The 17,736-nt window shown below is 47.2% G+C and overlaps 1 protein-coding gene across 1 annotated transcript; it reads right to left on the bottom strand.

The window, feature by feature from the left end:
• Window positions 1–1,694: 1,694 nt before the first annotated feature.
• On the bottom strand, window positions 1,695–13,944 carry CLK2 (CDC like kinase 2). Its single transcript, XM_087943669.1, has 14 exons — window positions 13,806–13,944; window positions 11,531–11,694; window positions 10,488–10,716; window positions 7,951–8,047; window positions 7,440–7,506; window position 7,389; window positions 6,244–6,359; window positions 5,473–5,639; window positions 4,710–4,804; window positions 4,428–4,557; window positions 4,247–4,329; window positions 4,040–4,119; window positions 3,168–3,258; window positions 1,695–2,386 (listed from the first exon to the last, which is right to left on the bottom strand). The coding sequence occupies exons 2-14, from the start codon at window positions 11,692–11,694 to the stop codon at window positions 2,204–2,206; spliced, it is 1,503 nt and encodes a 500-aa protein (XP_087799795.1). The 5' UTR covers window positions 13,806–13,944; the 3' UTR covers window positions 1,695–2,203.
• Between the last annotated feature and the right edge of the window lie 3,792 nt (window positions 13,945–17,736).

Genomic DNA, 17,736 nt, shown 5'->3' with positions numbered 1-17,736 from the left:
AGTTGGCAGGATGTGGGTTTTAAGCTCCTTACACCGAGCGTCGAAGGGGGAAGGGAGCTGGGTATATATACTGTAATCCTGACTCTGTTTTTTGTTTTTCTTTTCCTTGAACTGGATTTTAGCCTGAAATCGTCTCCGGCTTCGATGCTCTTCTCTGAAACAGCAATGAAAACAATACAGCAGAGAAGTTACAGGGGGGAAAAAATAAATAACAAATTAGCTGCTGGTGGTATATAGTTCTGGTGTCATCATGCCCCTGTTGGAATCTGACTCGGAGGGGGAGGCTGAGCAGCCGGGTGCGGGAGCTCCGTTGGCTGTGGAGGAAACTGGGGAAGGGCAAAGTCTGGCTGGGCACAGCAGCGAAGATATAGAACAAGGGAGAGGGAATTCGGAGGAAGACCCAGGCCCACCCCCTCTTCATTCTAGGGCACACGGGGAGGAACGGAGAAGGGAGCAACGTGAGTTGCGTGGCTTACAGGGGAGGAAAGGGCCCTGATTCCCTTCATTAGCTGCGGCTGGGAACACAAGTGTTTAGAAAAGGAAGCTGCGCACGGCAAGTTGTCGGGAGCAAATTGTGAATTTATCTGGAATTGTAGCAGCTTATTTGGGTTCCTGGCATCTTTCCAACTGTGTGTTTTGCTGGCCTTTCAAGTCTGCAATTCCTTCTCCTGCCCTGTCAAGTTAATTACTGCAGCTTGGCTTGTTTGGATTTTTAGTTACAATTTGTATGTACTTCGTTTTTGGACTGAATTTCCTCCACTTAAAGGCTGTTCCTGGGAGAGTTTTTCTCCAGCCGAAGGTAACTGGACATTGGGGCAAAGTTGGAGATAATAAAGGACTTGACTCTGTTGCCTTTGTGCCACGCCCTGGGTCATCACACCTGGACTTACGACCAGAATTTCGGCTGCTAAGCAAGGCATTTGTTAACTGAGCCACTCCTGATTTTACCACATTTTTGCTTTTTTGTTGTTGTTGTTGTTAAGCAAATGTTTCTTTTTCTAATGCTGAGAAAAATCTTGCTGTCCAGGATTCGTGCTGTGATATATAAAATTTACCACGGGGGATTAACAATATTTTCTTAAGACAGGAAAAGACAGCCTGCACCTCCAGATCTAATGCAGGTAGTCCTCGACTTACAACAGTTCACTTACTGACCGTTTGAAGTTACAAGGGCGCTGGGGGAAAAAAAAGACTTTTGTGACCATTTTTCACACAGCAAAGGCTATGGCGGAAAGCCAATTCATTTCAACATGTTATTCATTTTAACAATTTCAGCGATTCGTTTTAGCAAATGTGCCAAGGGAGGTCGTAAAACGGGACAAAATGGACTTCTAGCTTAACAACATAAATTCTAGGCTCAGTTTGTGGTCATTAAGGTGAGGTCCACCCCGGATCAAAAAAGAAAATGGTATGTTAAAAAGAGAAAAGGGAAAACAGATCATTTTTTTTTTCCTATCCAAAAAAGGTCGTCTGATGGGGTTAAAAAGCACCCGGCGCAGGATTTCAGCTCTTCCAAAGCTGCCTTTTGCAACTGACCTATGGGGATTTCTGTCAATGCTGATGGTGTTCAATCATGATGATGGTTTGCCGCACAGTCAGTTCAGACTGGAGTTGGCGTTATTATTTGCAAGAGGGGAAAAGGAAAGCGAAGAAACAAGAGAAACCACAAAGCGTTAACACCCGCAGAGCAAAACTTCATTGGACATGGGCTTTTTTTATTCTCCCCACCAAGACTGTACAAAATTCATACAAAATCCCAGCACTTGAAACGGGGGGACGCGGTTTGTTCTCCTCAAAAAATAATTGTCCGACAACCGCAAAATCCACGCAGGGGTAGAGAACCGGGCCGAGGGGACAGGAGGGGGGCCGGTCGGTGGTATTATTTACAGAGGGAGGGAAATGGCACAAGATATCCTTTGTGTGTCTTATATATAATTTATATATACACATATATATATATATATATTTCATAGAGAGAGATATTTACAGGCTATTTCACATATCCACAAGCTTTATGAGAGAACTAAAAGGGAAGGGACCTGGACTCAAAGGGTTTTGTTCTGTATTCTTCGGATGGTCAGAAAAGCACCAAAAATGTGGAGTGCCAGCCACCACAGGGGCCAAATACGTTGTGTGTGTGTGTGTGTGGGGGGGTGTTGAGTGGGTCACGGGTTCGAGAAACGAAGCCAAGGGGCCCGACGGGTCACCGGCTGATGTCCCGGTTCGAATCCCAAGCTTTTGGGGCGGGCTGTAGTTGGAGGACGCCAAAGAAGGGGTGCTTGAGAGCCTCGGAGAGTGTCAGCCGTTTGGTTGGTTCGTATTCCAGCATGCCCTCCAGCAGGTCGAAGAGCCGGTGGTGTTCTTCGGCTTCGGACGACAGGTATCTCTGGAAAGGGAAGCGGAGAGGGACGGCTAGGACAGGGGTCGGCAACCTTAAGCAAGAGCCTCAAAGATCCTAACCGGAAGGGTTCAATTCTGAGCCGACCGGAAGTCCGGTGCCTACCATAGAGTCTCCTCCTAGCATTGCCCTTTTTCCTCCACCTGTCCTAACCAGCCCTATCCACTGTGGAGCCGACCGGAAGTCCGGTTGCCCTCCATAGAGTCTCCTCCTAGCATTGCGCCCTTTTTCCTCCACCTGTCCTAACCGAAAGCCCTATCCATTGTGGAGCTGACCGGAAGTCCGGTTGCCCTACCATAGAGTTTCCTCCTAGCATGGCATCCTTTTTCCTCTACCTGTCCGGCAGCAGAGAGAGGAGAGAGCCACATGCGGCTCTAGAGCCACAGATTGCTGACTCTTGGGCCGGAGGGGTGGGGGGAAGAGTGGGGTGAAGTGGGGCGCCCCTGGGTCGGGCTAGAGGATCTCTAAGGTCCCTCCCGCTTCTGTGATTTTTATAGCTGGAGGAGGAGGCATGGACAATGGCAAATGACAGGTCATCTCTGAGATACAGCTGCTCGTTTAGTGACCGATGTTATAACGGCGCTGAAAAAGATGACTTAGGGCCATTTTTTTTTCCACACAGCGGTGTCGCTGTGGGTCACGAGATCAAAATCCGGACGCTTTGGTGACCGGTATGTATTTTTATCACGTTACGATGCATGATGCTGGTTTCCTGAAGGAATCCAACTTGGTCAGGCCGGTGGGAGGCAGGGAACAGGCCCCAGCTTACCCGGAGCGGCTTGCAATTTTCACGCACGTAGCGCCCCGCCGAGGTATTCTCATCCCAGTCCAAATGTCCGTGGTAGAAATATTTCTGCTTCCTAAACCAGGAAAAATAAAATAAAAATGAAAAACATCACAAGGAACCATCGGTGGTAAGAAGGGCCAGTGTGTGTTGCTCCTTGGTGGTTGTTGTTTTTTTTTAAATCAAGTATACAAATACAGGTAAACTTTTCACTTATGATCGTTTGTTAAGCGAGGAGGGAGGAGGAAGAGGAGGAGGACGGTGAGTTCCTTGGTGGTCTCTGAACTTGGCTGGTAACATTATCAGGGCTAGAAGGGAGTGGGGTTTGCAGAAAGGGAGAATGGAGGAGAGGGAGGAGGAAGAAGAGGAGGAGGAGGAGGAGGAAGATGAAAAAGAGACAACCGACAAGGAGGAGACAGACAAAAGGGTCCTTGGTGTTCTCTGAGGTCGGTGGTTTCCTTGCAGACGTTTCATGACCCAACTAGGGGACACCATCAGCGTTACAAGGGAGTGAGGCTTGAGGACGATGTCACCTGGTTCTGTCATGAAATGTCTGCCAAAAAAAACAACCCTCCACCAAGCTCAGAGACCACCGAGGACCCTACAGTCCTCCTCCTTCTCCACTCCACAAAGCCTTCTCCCTTCCAGCGCTGGTGATGTGACCAAGCTGGGTCATGAAACGTCGGCAAGAAAACCACCTAGCTCTGAGGCCACCGAGGACCCCACAGGTTCAACCCTGAGCTACCCAGGTTTCTCTTCTACCTGTCTCAGTTTCTGTCCCTAATCCAAAGCCGCTCGAGCTCCGTGCCTTTTCGACCTTCCCTGAGGACCGTACCCCCACCTTTCCCTGCCCCTACCTGGTTTTTCGGATCATCCTCGACGGGATGGGGCCTAGGATACGCTCCATCATAGCCAGGTGTTCGCGATTGTCATGGGTCTGCGAGGGGAAGGGGGAGAGAAAAAAAAGTTTTGAGTTGTTAAAAACGAAGACCTGGAACGGCCTGGTTTTCTTAGGGCTCGCCCATCCCCTCCTGCCTCCGAGGGCTCCTACCTGCCACACTCACCTGGAACAAGGTGAAGCCCATGTAATACTCGAAGATAATACAGCCAACGCTCCAGACGTCGCAGGGTTGGGTCCAGCCGAGTTCTGTTGCAGCAAAGGGGGGGGGAGGAAAAAGGATCTGCATTTGTGGTATTCAGAGTCCAACCTGGACCTGGGAACGGCACCAAGGTGTTAATACTGACCCAAAATGACTTCGGGTGCCCGGTAGTGCCGCGTGGAGACGATGGTGCTGTGATGCTCGTGATCGAAAGTGGCACTGCCGAAATCCACCACCCGAATGCCTGTGTTCTTGATGCTGCGCTCGTCCCGTTTCTGGGAGGGGAGGGGGAGGGACAGGTTGGAGTTAGCGGCATGGACCAGGTCCTCTCCCACCTTTGGGCCCAACCCCCAAGGGGAGGGCATTGAAGGGGAGGGAAGGAGGGCACACCGGAGAAGGAGACGCTCCCGGTGACACACAAGCTCACCTTCTCCAGGTTGTAGGTCATCTCGTAGTCCGAGTTGACGAAAAGGATGTTCTCCGGCTTGAGGTCTGTATGGGTGAGCTTGTTCTCGTGTAGAACTGGGAGGGAGAGAAAGGATAAGAGAGAGGGAGGGAAGGAAGGAGGTGGAGGGAAAGAATGGAGAGGAAACAGAAAGATACAAAGGTAGGACAGAAGAAAGGGGGAGGGAGGGGAGGGAGGGAGGGAGGGAGGGAGGGAGGGAGGAGGAAGGAAGGAGAGAAGGTTGATAGGATACAGATGGAGATAGGGAAGGAAGGGAGGAGGAGGTTGAAGAAAGGAGAGGAAAAGAATGGAAGGAAATGGAGAGGAAAGATACGAAGATTGGATGGATTGAAGGAAGGAAGGGAGGGAGAGAGGAAGGAAGGAAGGAGAGAGGGAGGGAGTGATTGATAAACACAAAAACAGACAGATGGAGATAGAGGAAGGGAGGAAGGGAAGAAAGGCAGGAAAAGATGGATAGGGACAGATGGATAATTTAGATTGATAGGTAGGTGGGTGGGTGGGTGGGTGGACAGATAGAGGGAAGGAGGGAGGGAGGGAAAAGAGGAAGGAAGACCCACATATTTGCATGCACCCTTCTACATTCAAAGTCACTGCCAGCTAAGGCGTCGTCAATCCTTATTCCAATTTTTAAAAAAAGTTGGAATGACCCCACCCGCTCTTCTCTCAGCCTTTTTGCACACAAACACACACACACACACACCCCTTTCCCACCCGGGACACTCACATCTGACCGCCTGGCACACTTGGTAGGCCATATGCCTGATCTGGTGGAGTGGGTAGGGCAGATAGTTGTTGTCCTTCAGGAAGTCGAAGGTGCTGAGCCCCAGGAGCTCAAAAGAAATGCACATGTGGCCGTGATAGTCGAACCAGTCGTACATCCGGACGCAGAGGCTGAAGGGGGAAACCGAGGCGAGGAGGAGGAGGAGGAGGAGGAGGAGAGGAGGAGGAGGAGGAGGAGGAGGAGGAGGAGGAGGAAGGGTGGGGAAAGAGGAAAATGGGCTTTTTAAGAAGCAACCGGCACCTGGGAAAAGGCAGGTCAGGTTGGACTGAAACATGGAACACGGCTAAGGGGAAATATCGTTAATGAAGGGTTTTGATGCTGCTTCCTGGCCCTGACAGATCCATTTGGGGGCTATTCTGCTGTTTTTCCAAACTGCCTTTCTTTAAAAAAAAAAGAAGAAGAAGAGGGGGGAGAAGCAATGACCACAGCCAATAAAAACAGGGAAGGGGCGAAAGCAATCGTCCGTAAGGACTCTGAACATGGCAACACAGGTTGCAGAGGATCTATGGACGTCACAAACAGCACAGTCTCCGGCAGAGGCCACTGGGTGCCAAGCTGGGTTTCTGCCACAGGAAACCAACCATCCGTTGCAAGTCGGCACCAAAGCCCAGGCATTCCTCCCCCCACACCCCATCCCGGGCCCCCAAAATGTACCAAAAATACAGAGCCTCTTTCTCACCCAGGAGGTGTTTGGGGGTGCTAAATCCAACTTACTTTTGGTTGTTGGGATCTTTCTCGTTAATTTTCTCCAGCACGTTGATCTCCAAACGAGCGGCTTCTTTGTATTTCTCGACATTCTTGATGATTTTGAGAGCCACCCGGTGTTGCCCCTGAAAAAAAAAAGGTGGGTGGGTGGGTGGGGAGAAACCGTGGAGAAGAAGGTGGGGAATGGGACTGAGGTCCCGGGGAAAGCAACCAGGGTGGTCAGACTGACCCAGCCCTGCTTGTAAAATGCACTTCTCTGCTCTGCTCTGGTGTAATAAAAGCCCCAAAAAGCACATTGATGCTCAACCGTAGTTTGCTTGTCTTCAGGTGCTAGCTGGCTGGGGAATTCTGGGAGTTGAAGTCCAGGCCTCTTAAAGTTGCTCAGGTTTGAGAAACACTGGATCTATCTATCTATCTATCTATCTATCTATCTATCCATCCATCCATCCATCCATCCATCCAATCATCATCCATCCCCAATCTGACTTTTGTCTGTTATCTCTTATTTATATCTACTTCTTCTCTACCATCTATTTCTGTATCTATTATCTATCAATCACCTATCACCTATCTCTACCTACCTATCATATAAAATCTGTGTCTACCTATCCATCTAACCTACCTAACCTATCATCTATTATCTATCTATCTATCTATCTATCTATCTATCTATCTATCTATCTACCTACCTACCTACCTACCTATCTATTCCATCCAATCAATATTTATCTATCCTTATCTATCCTTATCGATCTATCTATCTATCTATCTATCTATCTATCTATCTATCTACCTACCTACCTACCTACCTATCTATCTATTCCATCCAATCAATATTTATCTATCCTTATCTATCCTTATCTATCTATCTATCTATCTATCTATCTATCTATCTATCTATCTACCTACCTACCTACCTACCTACCTACCTACCTATTCCATCCAATCAATATTTATCTATCCTTATCTTCTTTCTCCCTCTTCCTCTTCCTCTTCCTCTCCCTCTCCCTGTCCATCCATCCATCCATCCATCCATCCATCCATCCATCCATCCATCCTAGAAACACTTTCTAGGCACGGATCTATGGTGGCCACCCAGCCTACGAGGAAAACCTGCAGCCAGTTGGACTTCCATCCCAGATGGAGGGAAGCACCCTTTCCCCAGAGTCAAATTTTCCATCAGCCCCAGCCGGTTGTCGCCTCACCTGCGGTGATCGATGCACTGCACCACGCGGCCAAAGGTGCCTTCCCCGAGAGTGGTAATGATCTCGTCTGCAGAGGAAAAGGAGACAAGAGGTGGGGGGGGCAGGGGAGGGGAGAAAGAGGAGAGGGTGAGACGCGGGGGGCGGGGCCAGCATCTGGTAGCCAAACAACAAAACATCACCACCAAAATAAATCAAAATAAAAAAAGGAGGCTACCTCACCCCTTTTCAAAGGACCGGTGCCTCCTCCCCTAAACGCTTCATTATATCAATACAGAAAGATATAAAAATGGGAGAGAGGGAAGGAGGCAAAAAGGAAGGGAGGAAGGATGCTTAAAAGGAAAAAAAAAAGAAGGAAGAGGGGAGGGAAAAGACTGCAGTAAAAAGAAAAAAAAAAGGCACTGCAAAGAGGGAGGACAAAAAAAAAACACGAGGAAAAGGGAGAAAGCTAAGAACAATTCGGTCACTGCGGCGGGAGCTTAACTAGAGACGGAATTTTACGATTTCGCAGTACATCTCTCTTGGAGACAGTCGCCGACGCGGTAGATGAGGTGGCCCTCCACGTCGTCCTCCACGTTCTTGGCTCTCCTCCTGCTGCTGGGACGACTCTGCTGCCGGGGAGGCCCCCCCCAAAACGCAGCGGCGGTGGTGGTGGTGGCGGTGGCGGGGCAGGCGGGCGGAGAGGGAGAGGGTGTTCAATTCAATTCATTCATTGTGTTCACCCCCGGGCGGCGGCGAAGGGGGGAAGCCAGCCAAGCGACACCCGTGGACACGGTTGGGCCCGTGGCAGATATTGGAGGTGGTGGCGGGACGAATTCCGGGCCAAGTTCATAACGGCACAGAAGGCGTAGAGGTATAAACAATACACAACACACGTGAACAATAAGAGGGGTGGCAAAGAGGGGAAAAGCAACGCTCAACACACACACACACACACACATGCACACACGCACGCCGGCTCGGGGGTGTGTGTGTGTCTTCGCAGGTGGTCCTCGACTTACGACCACAAGGGAGGGCCCCCCCTCCCCAAATTGAGTTTTTCCCCGTTTTACGGACCTTCCTTGCCGCCCTTGTTAACCTGCAGTCGTTAAGCGAATCTGGCTTTCCGCCCTGGATTTGTTGGCCCGGTAGGAAGGTCGCAAAAAAGGGGATGACGTGACCCTGGGGAGGCTAGGCCTGTCGTTAAGTGTGAGCCGGTGGCCGAGCGTCCGATGTTTAAATCACGTGGCTGGAGGGGGGAAGGTGGCGGAACGCTTCGACGGGCGTTTTAAGTGTGGGGAAGCGGTCTTGAGTCCCTTTTTTTTTTCGGGGGCAGTTGTGACTTTTGAATGGTCACTAAATGAACGGCTGTAAGTCGAGGAACTGCCTGTATATTTTAAAAAAAACAAAAAACCAGGAACCATGCATCGAAATTAGGGAAAGCATCTTCTGCAGACGGGGTGCCTCCCCAGAAGAGGACCCCCCAAGGGCCACAATTCAAGTAAAGGTCGGTGATTGGATGACAGAAAAAGGGCCCTTTTCTCCCCCACCACCCGCAATTTAAAGAGAGTTCGGCAATTTAATCACACCAACCGGCGGCAAAACCAGGGTTTGCTGTACAGAAAATCAGGGAGCCGAGAGAATATAATAATAATGATAATAGTCATCATTGCTTTTAGGGGAGGACAGGCAAGCTGGCCCTGAAACATTCTGGCTCCCCAATATCAGAAGGCCGTACCTGGGAAAGGAAGAGGAAGTGGGGTGGGCATGTTGGTCGACCATCACCATCCATGGGTGGGGTTGGGAGAGGTCCTATCACGGCTTGGCGGTTTCCCCGCTTCAAATGCAAAAATGCTTTTTGTCTGCTAAAGGCCAGACCTGCTGGAGGTCATCCATTCTGACCCCTCGCAAAGGCAAGGGTGCCAATGAAGCAGGACGCAGGTGAAGCGGAAAGGAAGGAGTGCCGGGGCTTTCCTTGGGGCAAGAATGGGAAAAGGACCGCCCCGATCGTGTTCCATCCTCTTCTCGAGGCAGAGTCATCCTTTTCAAGGTTTCTAGTCCCCATGAAGGAGCACTCTTGCTACTTGCTATGTGTACAGGCAAAAGACAGACTCTAGCACATCCACACACACACCTGGGTAGGTTGTGGGTGTGTGTGGAGGGGTGGGGGGGATTAAAAGATTTCGAAGAGGCCAAAGCCTCTTCGCCCTGTACGGGGGATTCTGCCCGCTGGGCCTAACAAGGTGTTTGAAACTTTCAGCTGCCAGACTGTTTTTGAAGGCAGAGAAGTTGATGAAATGAATCGATGTGATCGACTATCACCCAATGCTCAGAAATGATCTATCTATCCATCCACTCTGCCCGATTTATACGGCTATCGAACCAACGATGAAAGAACAATAAAAGAAAATGTGACGGCAGGGTCATCAGATCCAACCTGACTCACCCGAGACAGTGGAACCGGGCAAGCACGTAAATGTCATCATAAATAAGTTTAATGAATTGGCCCAAAACATCAGGGGGAAAAAAGCACCAGGGTTTTCTTTTTTTTTTAAATGCTTTTGAAAAGGTTAATGGGGTTGGAGAAGGGGGGCAGCTTTATTTACAAAGATAAAAATTTAAAAATTTATTTACAAAGAGCATTTAATAAATTAAAATTTTATTTATTTATTTAAAAATTTATTTACAAAGAGCAGGGGGCAACCAATGAAAAGACTCCGATCGGAAGCGTTTTACTTTGAAATTCTTCACAATAAATAAATATAATATTCTGCGTTGTATGAAGGCTTTTAAAAGCCTCTTCTCCTAGTATCGTGCAGCAGAAACTTTAGAGAAGGACATTCTTTAAAAACCACATTTTTACACACACACACACACCACCTTTCCCCAAGCTGCCAGTACTGCCAGTCCCAGAAAGAAATGCCAATTGTCAAGCAACTCGAAAGAGACGGGAAGGTTCCCTAGGACAATTCCAGAATGCCGTTCCTAGCGCCATTCCAGAGACCCGGAGAAGCCGAAGAGATTCTGGCGCCGCCTGGATCGAAGGATCGGAAGAGGCAGGGATTTACTCACCGAGGAGGAACGGCTGAAGGAGCGGCTTCCGTGCCGTCTCCGTCGCCGTTTCCGCCGGTTGCTCTTGCAGTTCCGGTAACTGCCATCCCGGGAACGCTGGTACTCATCCGAAGGGTGGTATTCGGGCTCGTAGTAGGCATCGCCGCCCCGGTCGCTGTAGCCGTCTCGCCGGTAATCCTCCAGGTATCGCCGGTCGTAGGCACGTCGGTCGGACGAGCGATCGTCGTAACTGGGAGGAAGAGGTGATCCAGAAAACCATTGATGACTATGTTGTTCGTTGTTTCATGACCCCCATAATCCCTTGCGGGGTGGAGCCTGGGCAACTGAATGGAGCGGAGTGTTTTGATTGGCCGGATGCCCTTCCTGTTGCCGGTGTGGAGTTTTGTTCAGCAGCTACATTCTCATCATGCTTAGCGAGAGAAACATCTGCCTCTACCTAGGATTGAACTCACAGCCTCCTGATTGTGATGTGAGAGCTACACCTCTAGGCCAACTCACCACTCCTCCAGAAAACAGACTGAACATCGGAAGTGATGAACAATTGGGCTTAACGATTAACAATGAGGCTCAAACGGTCATAAAATCAGGCACGGCTCACTTAACAACCATCTTGCTCAGGAAGGCAGGTTCTGGTCTCAATCCTGGTTGAGAACAGTTCGTATAGTGTCCGCCTGAAGTTACAGCAGCACCGGAAAGTGACTTTACGGCTGTTTGTCACACTTACAACTATTACAGCACCCCCTGGTCACGTGATCAAAATTTGGACGCTTAGCAACTGACTCATACTTACGACGGTTGCAATGTCCCCAGGTCATGTGATCCTTTGGGCAACTTTTGACAAGCACAGTCTACGGGGAAGCCAGATTCACTTAAGGACCGCATGGCTAACTTTAACTGCAGTGATTCACGTAATAACTGTGGCAGAAAGGTTGTAAAATGAGGCAAACTCAACTCAGCCACTTATAGCCGTGGAAATTCTGCGAGGACAAACTGCATCGAAGGCTTCTCCTCGCAGGGTCCATTTTGGGGACCCGCTCACTCACCTCCGGGATCGGACGTGATAGCTGTCCTCTCTGTGACGCCACCGCTCACTGCTACTCGAGTGGGAACGGCTCCGTCGCCGCTTGTGCTTACGGCTGCGGTAACACTCGCGGTAGCTGCCCCGGCTGCTACGTTCCGAAGACAGAAACCTCCGAGAACGAGGCATCTGCAAGGGGAGGAAAAAGAGTCAAAGGACCAGCTGGAGTGGCTGACCCTTAAAAGGGGTAAGAAACAGGCAAAACCAACAACAGCCGCCATGTATACAACCCCCCTGCAAGGTAGGTCAGTCAGAAGGAAAAAGGAAGCCAGGTCTAATTCTTCCCCACCTCATTCCTTTAAAAAAAAAACCTTTCTATAAGTTTTGGGCAGGGGTGGGCTGCTGGGGGTGGTGGTGTTTCATGGGGGTTTGGGACATCCTCTAGCTTAGATTCTGTAGAATTCTGAGAACCCCAAAATCCCACTCCTGGCTGGCCCTCCCTGGACGTTCAGGAAAGCCGGAAATGGCCCCGTTTCAATATTTCACCCCGTTACGTTCATGTTGAGATTCATCCTAAAAGGCCTGAAGAGCAAGCAATACATTCCCTCGGAGAAGACATTCCGCCAACTATTTTAACTGGTCAAAAAAAATATATCCCTAATGGTTGGGCAAGTTCAATTTTTACATCTAAATAATGGCTTGCTCTAGATCCAGTCGGATTGAAGTTGGCAATAGCAGCATCTTATCTCTCTAAAAAGTGGAATAAAAAGGACTCTAGCCATGATAGGCCAAATTGTGGCTAAAAATGATGACATCATTGTCTTAGTTAAAACTTCAAGAAAAATGCATTCCTTGCAGAAAAAGAGGAATATTTTTGGTTTCCCGCTTCCAGAGAGTCCGGGGAGGGCAAAAATCACCCCCCCTGCCCCACCTAGATAATCCATTTGCTAAATTTTTTGAAGCCCACCCTGGTTTTGGGCCCATCCATTCATCCCCTAACCTTTAAAACCCCCCAAGAACCATTTGGACCCATTTCCCACAGGGAAAAAAAACAACCACCCCAGGAGCCATAAAACCTGGGTGGGCGTGGCCAACTCAACGTCACTCACTCACTCCCAGTCACATGACCACCTAGACCCGCCTACTCAGCCACAAAACCCTCCTCTCTCGCTCAGTCTCTCTGTCTCTCTCTCTCTCCCCCTTTCCTAGATTATCCCATACAACCCTGTCAGGTAGGCCAGCATTTACAGCCAGTCCTCGACTTACGACCGCAATGGAACACACACACACACACACACACACACACCCTTCCAAATTTATGTTGTTAAGTGGGTGTCGTCCCATTCGATGAGCTTTCTTTGTCCCAGTTGTTAAAGCGGATCGCGGCAGGAAATAAGGTTGTTAAGTGAATCCGGCTTCCCCTTTGACTTGGCTGGTCGCAAAAGGGGATTCCCCACCCACCCACCCCCGTCGTAAATACAAGTCAGTTGCCAAGCGGCGGGAATTTGGACCGCAGGGATGCCTGCAACAGTCGTTCAGCGTGAAAACCGGTCCCGGGTCCCTTTTTTCTTCCCAGCACCCTTGTGAGCTTCCAGATGGTCGCTAAGCGGGACGGTTGTAAGTCGAGGACGGCCAGAAGAGGGACCCTCTTTCATCTCTTTTGAGTTTTGAGCACGCCAGACCCCGGGGATCCTAAGTGTGAAAACGGGTCCAAAGCCCCCCCCCCTTTTTTTCCCTCCAGCACCGTTGTTAGCTTTGAGACGGTCGCTAAGCAGGATGGTTGTAAGTCGAGGACTACCTGTCATTGGGTATCGAAGGAAGCTGCCCGTCTCGCCCGCTGAGCGAGGCTGAAAAGGGAGCCCAAATCTCGAACCAGCCCCCACCCACCCCCTCTCCAAATCCCGTGTCCTCCTCAGGTATGATTTCCTTGTGGCCTCCTTTCCTCTCCCCCAAAGGCCGAAGAAAAGCAAACTGCTGGCTCCAACAGAGATCTAATCTAGACAGATCCTTCCTTTTCCTCGACTTTATTCCTTTTTCTTTATTCGTATATAGAATTCGTTCTTTTTTTAAAAAAAACCTTCATTTTTAACGCCATGGGCCAGGGACGGCCTACCTGGCAGGGCTGTTGTGCACCAATCGCCCCCGGGAGGAATCTTATTCGGGGTTTTGAGGCTGGGTCGGGATGGAGGCCTCCCCGGCTCCTCCGACGGCCTCTCCCGGGCCTGGTTCGGGGTCCCGGAGAGCCGCCGGCGCCGCGGCCCCGAGGCCTCCCGCAACCCAGCCCCGCCGCCTCGCCTCACCCTCTTGGCCGTCAGCCCGGTGCGCTTGTCCCACAGGAAGTCCGTCTTGGCGGCGGCTGGTCCTTTTCCCGCCCGCCCGTCGTCGTCGTCGTCGTCGCTTCGCCTCAGCGTCCCCGCCGCCGCCCGGGGTCGCTCTGAGGAAAAGGGGCTGAGGGGAAACGGGAGGAGAAGCCTACCGCGCATGCGCCGCCGCCGCCACGCACGGAAGGCGTAGGCGCGTCACAAAGCCGCCGGAACGTCCCCTTGCGCATCGGAGGATCGTCAAACAGCAGACAGGACGGTCCCGTGGGGGATGTACTTGCACCGGCAGTTTCCGGGTGCGCTTCGCAAAAAACGTCTCCACGCCTCCAACTTTGGTGTTTTTTTTTTAATGTTTTATTTGTAATTATCCTTTAACAGCCATACATATTTTGTGGACAATGTATGGACTGGCTCAATATACTTTTTACACAATGCTAACAATAACAAATACATATGGTCATAGTCTTCCAACTTCTGATCTTAACATGAATACAATAGAATAGGAATAGAATACAATAGAGTTGGAATAGAATAAGAAATAGAATAGAATAGGAAAGAATAAAGGAAGAATAGAATAGAAAATGAATAGAATAAAAAATAATACAAGAAAGAATAGAATAGAACAGAACAGAATATTACAATAGAATAGAGTAAGGAATAGAATAGGAATAGAATAAAGAATAGAATAGAATAGAATAGAATAGAATAGAATAGAATAAGAAACAGAATAAGCAATAGAATAGGAATAGGAATAGAATAAAAAAAGAATAGAAGAATAGAAGAGAATAGAAAATGAACAGAATAGAATAGAAAATAAATAGAAGAAAGAATAGAAGAAAAAAGAATGGAAGAAAGGATAGAATAGAACAGAATATTAGAATAGAATAGAATAAGAAATAGAATAAGCAATAGAATAGGAATAGAATAAAGAAAGAATTGAAAAATAGAAGAGAATAGAAAATGAACAGAATAGAATAGAAAATAAATAGAAGAAAGAATAGAATAGAATAGAATAGAATAGAATACTAAATTAAATATTCTGTTAAAAACTTGGATTGGGCTCCTTATATTTTGCCCACGTCCTTTAGGGGTCTTGCTCTTGAAAGCTAAAATATAACTTTTACGAAAAAAATCCAGAACGATAACGAAAACTAAACCCCTCGTCTTATTTTATTTTCTCTATATAGAGATAAACAAACGGAGCTCAAACACGCGTGCGCAGTAGAGACAAGACTTCTGCCTCCGCATCCTCGCTAGCGATTGAATGGAGGGGCGGGGAAAATTCACCGCCACGCCCCCCCGAGCCACGCCCCTTCCCAGGCACCAAGTTCCACGTGGAGGGAAAAACATATATTAACAAAAGCAACTTTCCCACGCGTGGAAAGTAATACAATGAATAACTCCTGCGGGACTAATTCTTATTTCCATAAAAATATTGCTATTGCTTATTCATTTATGTAAGTTTTGTAAATTAAATCAATGCATTTGTATAAATGTGATAAATAATAAATCAAATAGGTAATCGTTACTTGTAAGAATAAGATTTATTATATTATAAATTATTATAATATTATTATAAGTGCAATATTAATGCAATATCAGGGGTTTTCAATTCAATGTATAGAATGTGAAGGATGTGTGTTTGTGTTTATTTTCATAGCCACAATGTACACTGAAGATGGTATTTAATTTCGCCACCTTCAGGTCTGGGATCATAATAAAAGATCTATTGATCGTGCCTCGACATTAAGAAAACTAAGATCCTGGCATCCAGCCCTCTCAATTCCTGGTAAATAGATGGGGGGGGGAAATAGAGGTAGTAACACATTTTATTTTCCTGGGCTCCACTGCAGATGGGGACTACAGCCAAGAAATTAAAAGACGCTTGCTCCTGGGAAGGAAAGCTATGGCAAATCTAGACAGCCTACTCAAAAGCAGAGACATCCCCCTGCCAACAAAAGGGTGTAGAGTCAAGGTTGTGGTTTTCCCAGTTGCAACGTATGGCTGTGAAAGTTGGACCGTAAGGAAGGCTGAGCGCCAAAGAATGGAGGTCTTTGAACTCTGGTGTTGGAAGAGACACCAACGAGTCCCTTGGACTGCATCAGAAAAATAGTGGGCCCCACAGGAACGTTCAGTGCTCGTTGTGGGCACCCTCACAAATGGTGTCCAAGGTGGGCATGACCAGAATAGAGCATACCAGAAGGCTAAGCTGTAGAGATGCCTTTTTTTTTATTATCTAAACAGGCTTCTGGGTTTGGCGCTTTGCTTTTCTGCCAGTTACGTCGCCTATACTTTTGGTGTTGATTCATTAAAGAGGATTTGAAGGCATTAAAATAAGGATTGGCCAAGGTGTTGGCTAATGCTCCGTGACCCCTAGACACAGCCAGGATTTAAAATAATCCATCCACAGACAAACAACTCTTGAAAGGGATCCAGAAAAACGACACCAAAGAGACTATCCTGTGATGTCTTATGAAATGTTTATTTTTAAGCTTGCCACACTTTGCCTGCAGGAGGGGAAAAAAATAAATGAGGTGATTATCTGAACAATAAGTAACATGTTTAGTTTGGGCAAAAATAGCAATTGGAACAACAGCAGCCAAAATTGTAACAGTAGAACAGAACTGTTTACAGGAATAGCCACAAATATGCAGGGTAGGTTTGTAAATGTGTGGTTACATTGATTTTTTTCCCCCCGTTTGTGTGTCCATAAAAGCCTCTTCTTTTACAGGGTAACTAAATTTCTGCTGACCAGAAGAAATGCGTGGAGGTGGCTGCCATTATAGATGACAAAAATTAAACAAGATTACACAAAATTTAATAATTCCTCCTTCCTTAAGAAGTATCATTGCCACCTTCACAAACCTGTCCTAACACATGCCACTCAACATATTTAATTATCATCGGCTGGATTTACAGAACAGGTTATGCTATAAATATGCCATTTGCAGAACGATTGGGTTCTTAGGCTGGAAGATCACTTCAAACCAATTCCAAGCTGACTTTAAGAATAGAATAGAATAGAATAGAATTAGAATACAATAGAATTAGAATAGAACAGAAAATAGAATAGAGTAGAATTAGAATAGAATTAGAATTAGAATAGAATAGAATAGAACAGAATAGAATAGAATAGAATAGAATAGAATAGAATAGAATAGAAAATAGAGTAGAGTAGAAAATAGAGTAGAGTAGAGTAGAATTAGAATAGAATAAGAATAAAATAGAATCGAACAGAATAGAATAAGGAATGGAATGGAATGGAATAGAATAGAATAGAATAGAATAGAATAGAATAGAATAGAATAGAATAGAATAGAATAGAATAAGGAACAGAATAGAATAGAATAGAATAGAATGGAATGGAATGGAATGGAATGGAATGGAATAGAATAAGGAATAGAATAGAATAGAATGGAATGGAATGGAATGGAATGGAATGGAATGGAATAGAATAGAATAGAATAGAATAGAATAGAATAGAATAAGGAATAGAATGGAATAGAACAGAATAGAATAGAATAAGGAATAGAATGGAATGGAATGGAATAGAATGGAATGGAATGGAATGGAATGGAATAGAATAGAATAGAATAGAATAGAATAGAATAGAATAGAATAGAATAGAATAGAATTCTTTATTGACCAAGTGTGATTGGACACACAAGGAATTTGTCTTGGTGCAAATGCTCTTAGTGTACATAAAAGAAAAGATTTATGTGTTTTCCAGTGTTGCCAGGTTCTTAACGCTTATCCTATGCTGCATGACATGAGTGAGGAAGTAGCGGGAAAGGAAGGAAAAAGGAATGGAAGAAGGGATATGAGTGAGGAAATAGGGGGGAAGGAAGGAAGGAAAAAGGGAAGGGAAGGGACATGAGTGAGGAAGTAGGGGGAAGGAAGGAAAAAGGAA

Source organism: Notechis scutatus, chromosome 14 (genome assembly GCF_049901735.1).
Source record: "Notechis scutatus isolate UNSWTSFEM ecotype Mainland chromosome 14, rNotScu1.2, whole genome shotgun sequence".
NCBI lineage: Eukaryota > Metazoa > Chordata > Lepidosauria > Squamata > Elapidae > Notechis > Notechis scutatus.
The sequence above is the reverse complement of the archived record's forward strand: the minus strand, read 5'-3'. Positions and strand labels throughout refer to the sequence as shown.

Coding starts and splice junctions, on each gene's coding strand:
- CLK2 (XM_087943669.1), bottom strand. CDS start 11,694: ATGCCTCGTTCTCGGAGGTTTCTGTCTTCGGAACGTAGCAGCCGGGGC. Junction 10,717..11,530: donor TATCACGTCCGATCCCGGAG/GTGAGTGAGCGG, acceptor TCTTCCTCCCAG/TTACGACGATCGCTCGTCCG. Junction 4,330..4,427: donor GGCACCCGAAGTCATTTTGG/GTCAGTATTAAC, acceptor TTGCTGCAACAG/AACTCGGCTGGACCCAACCC.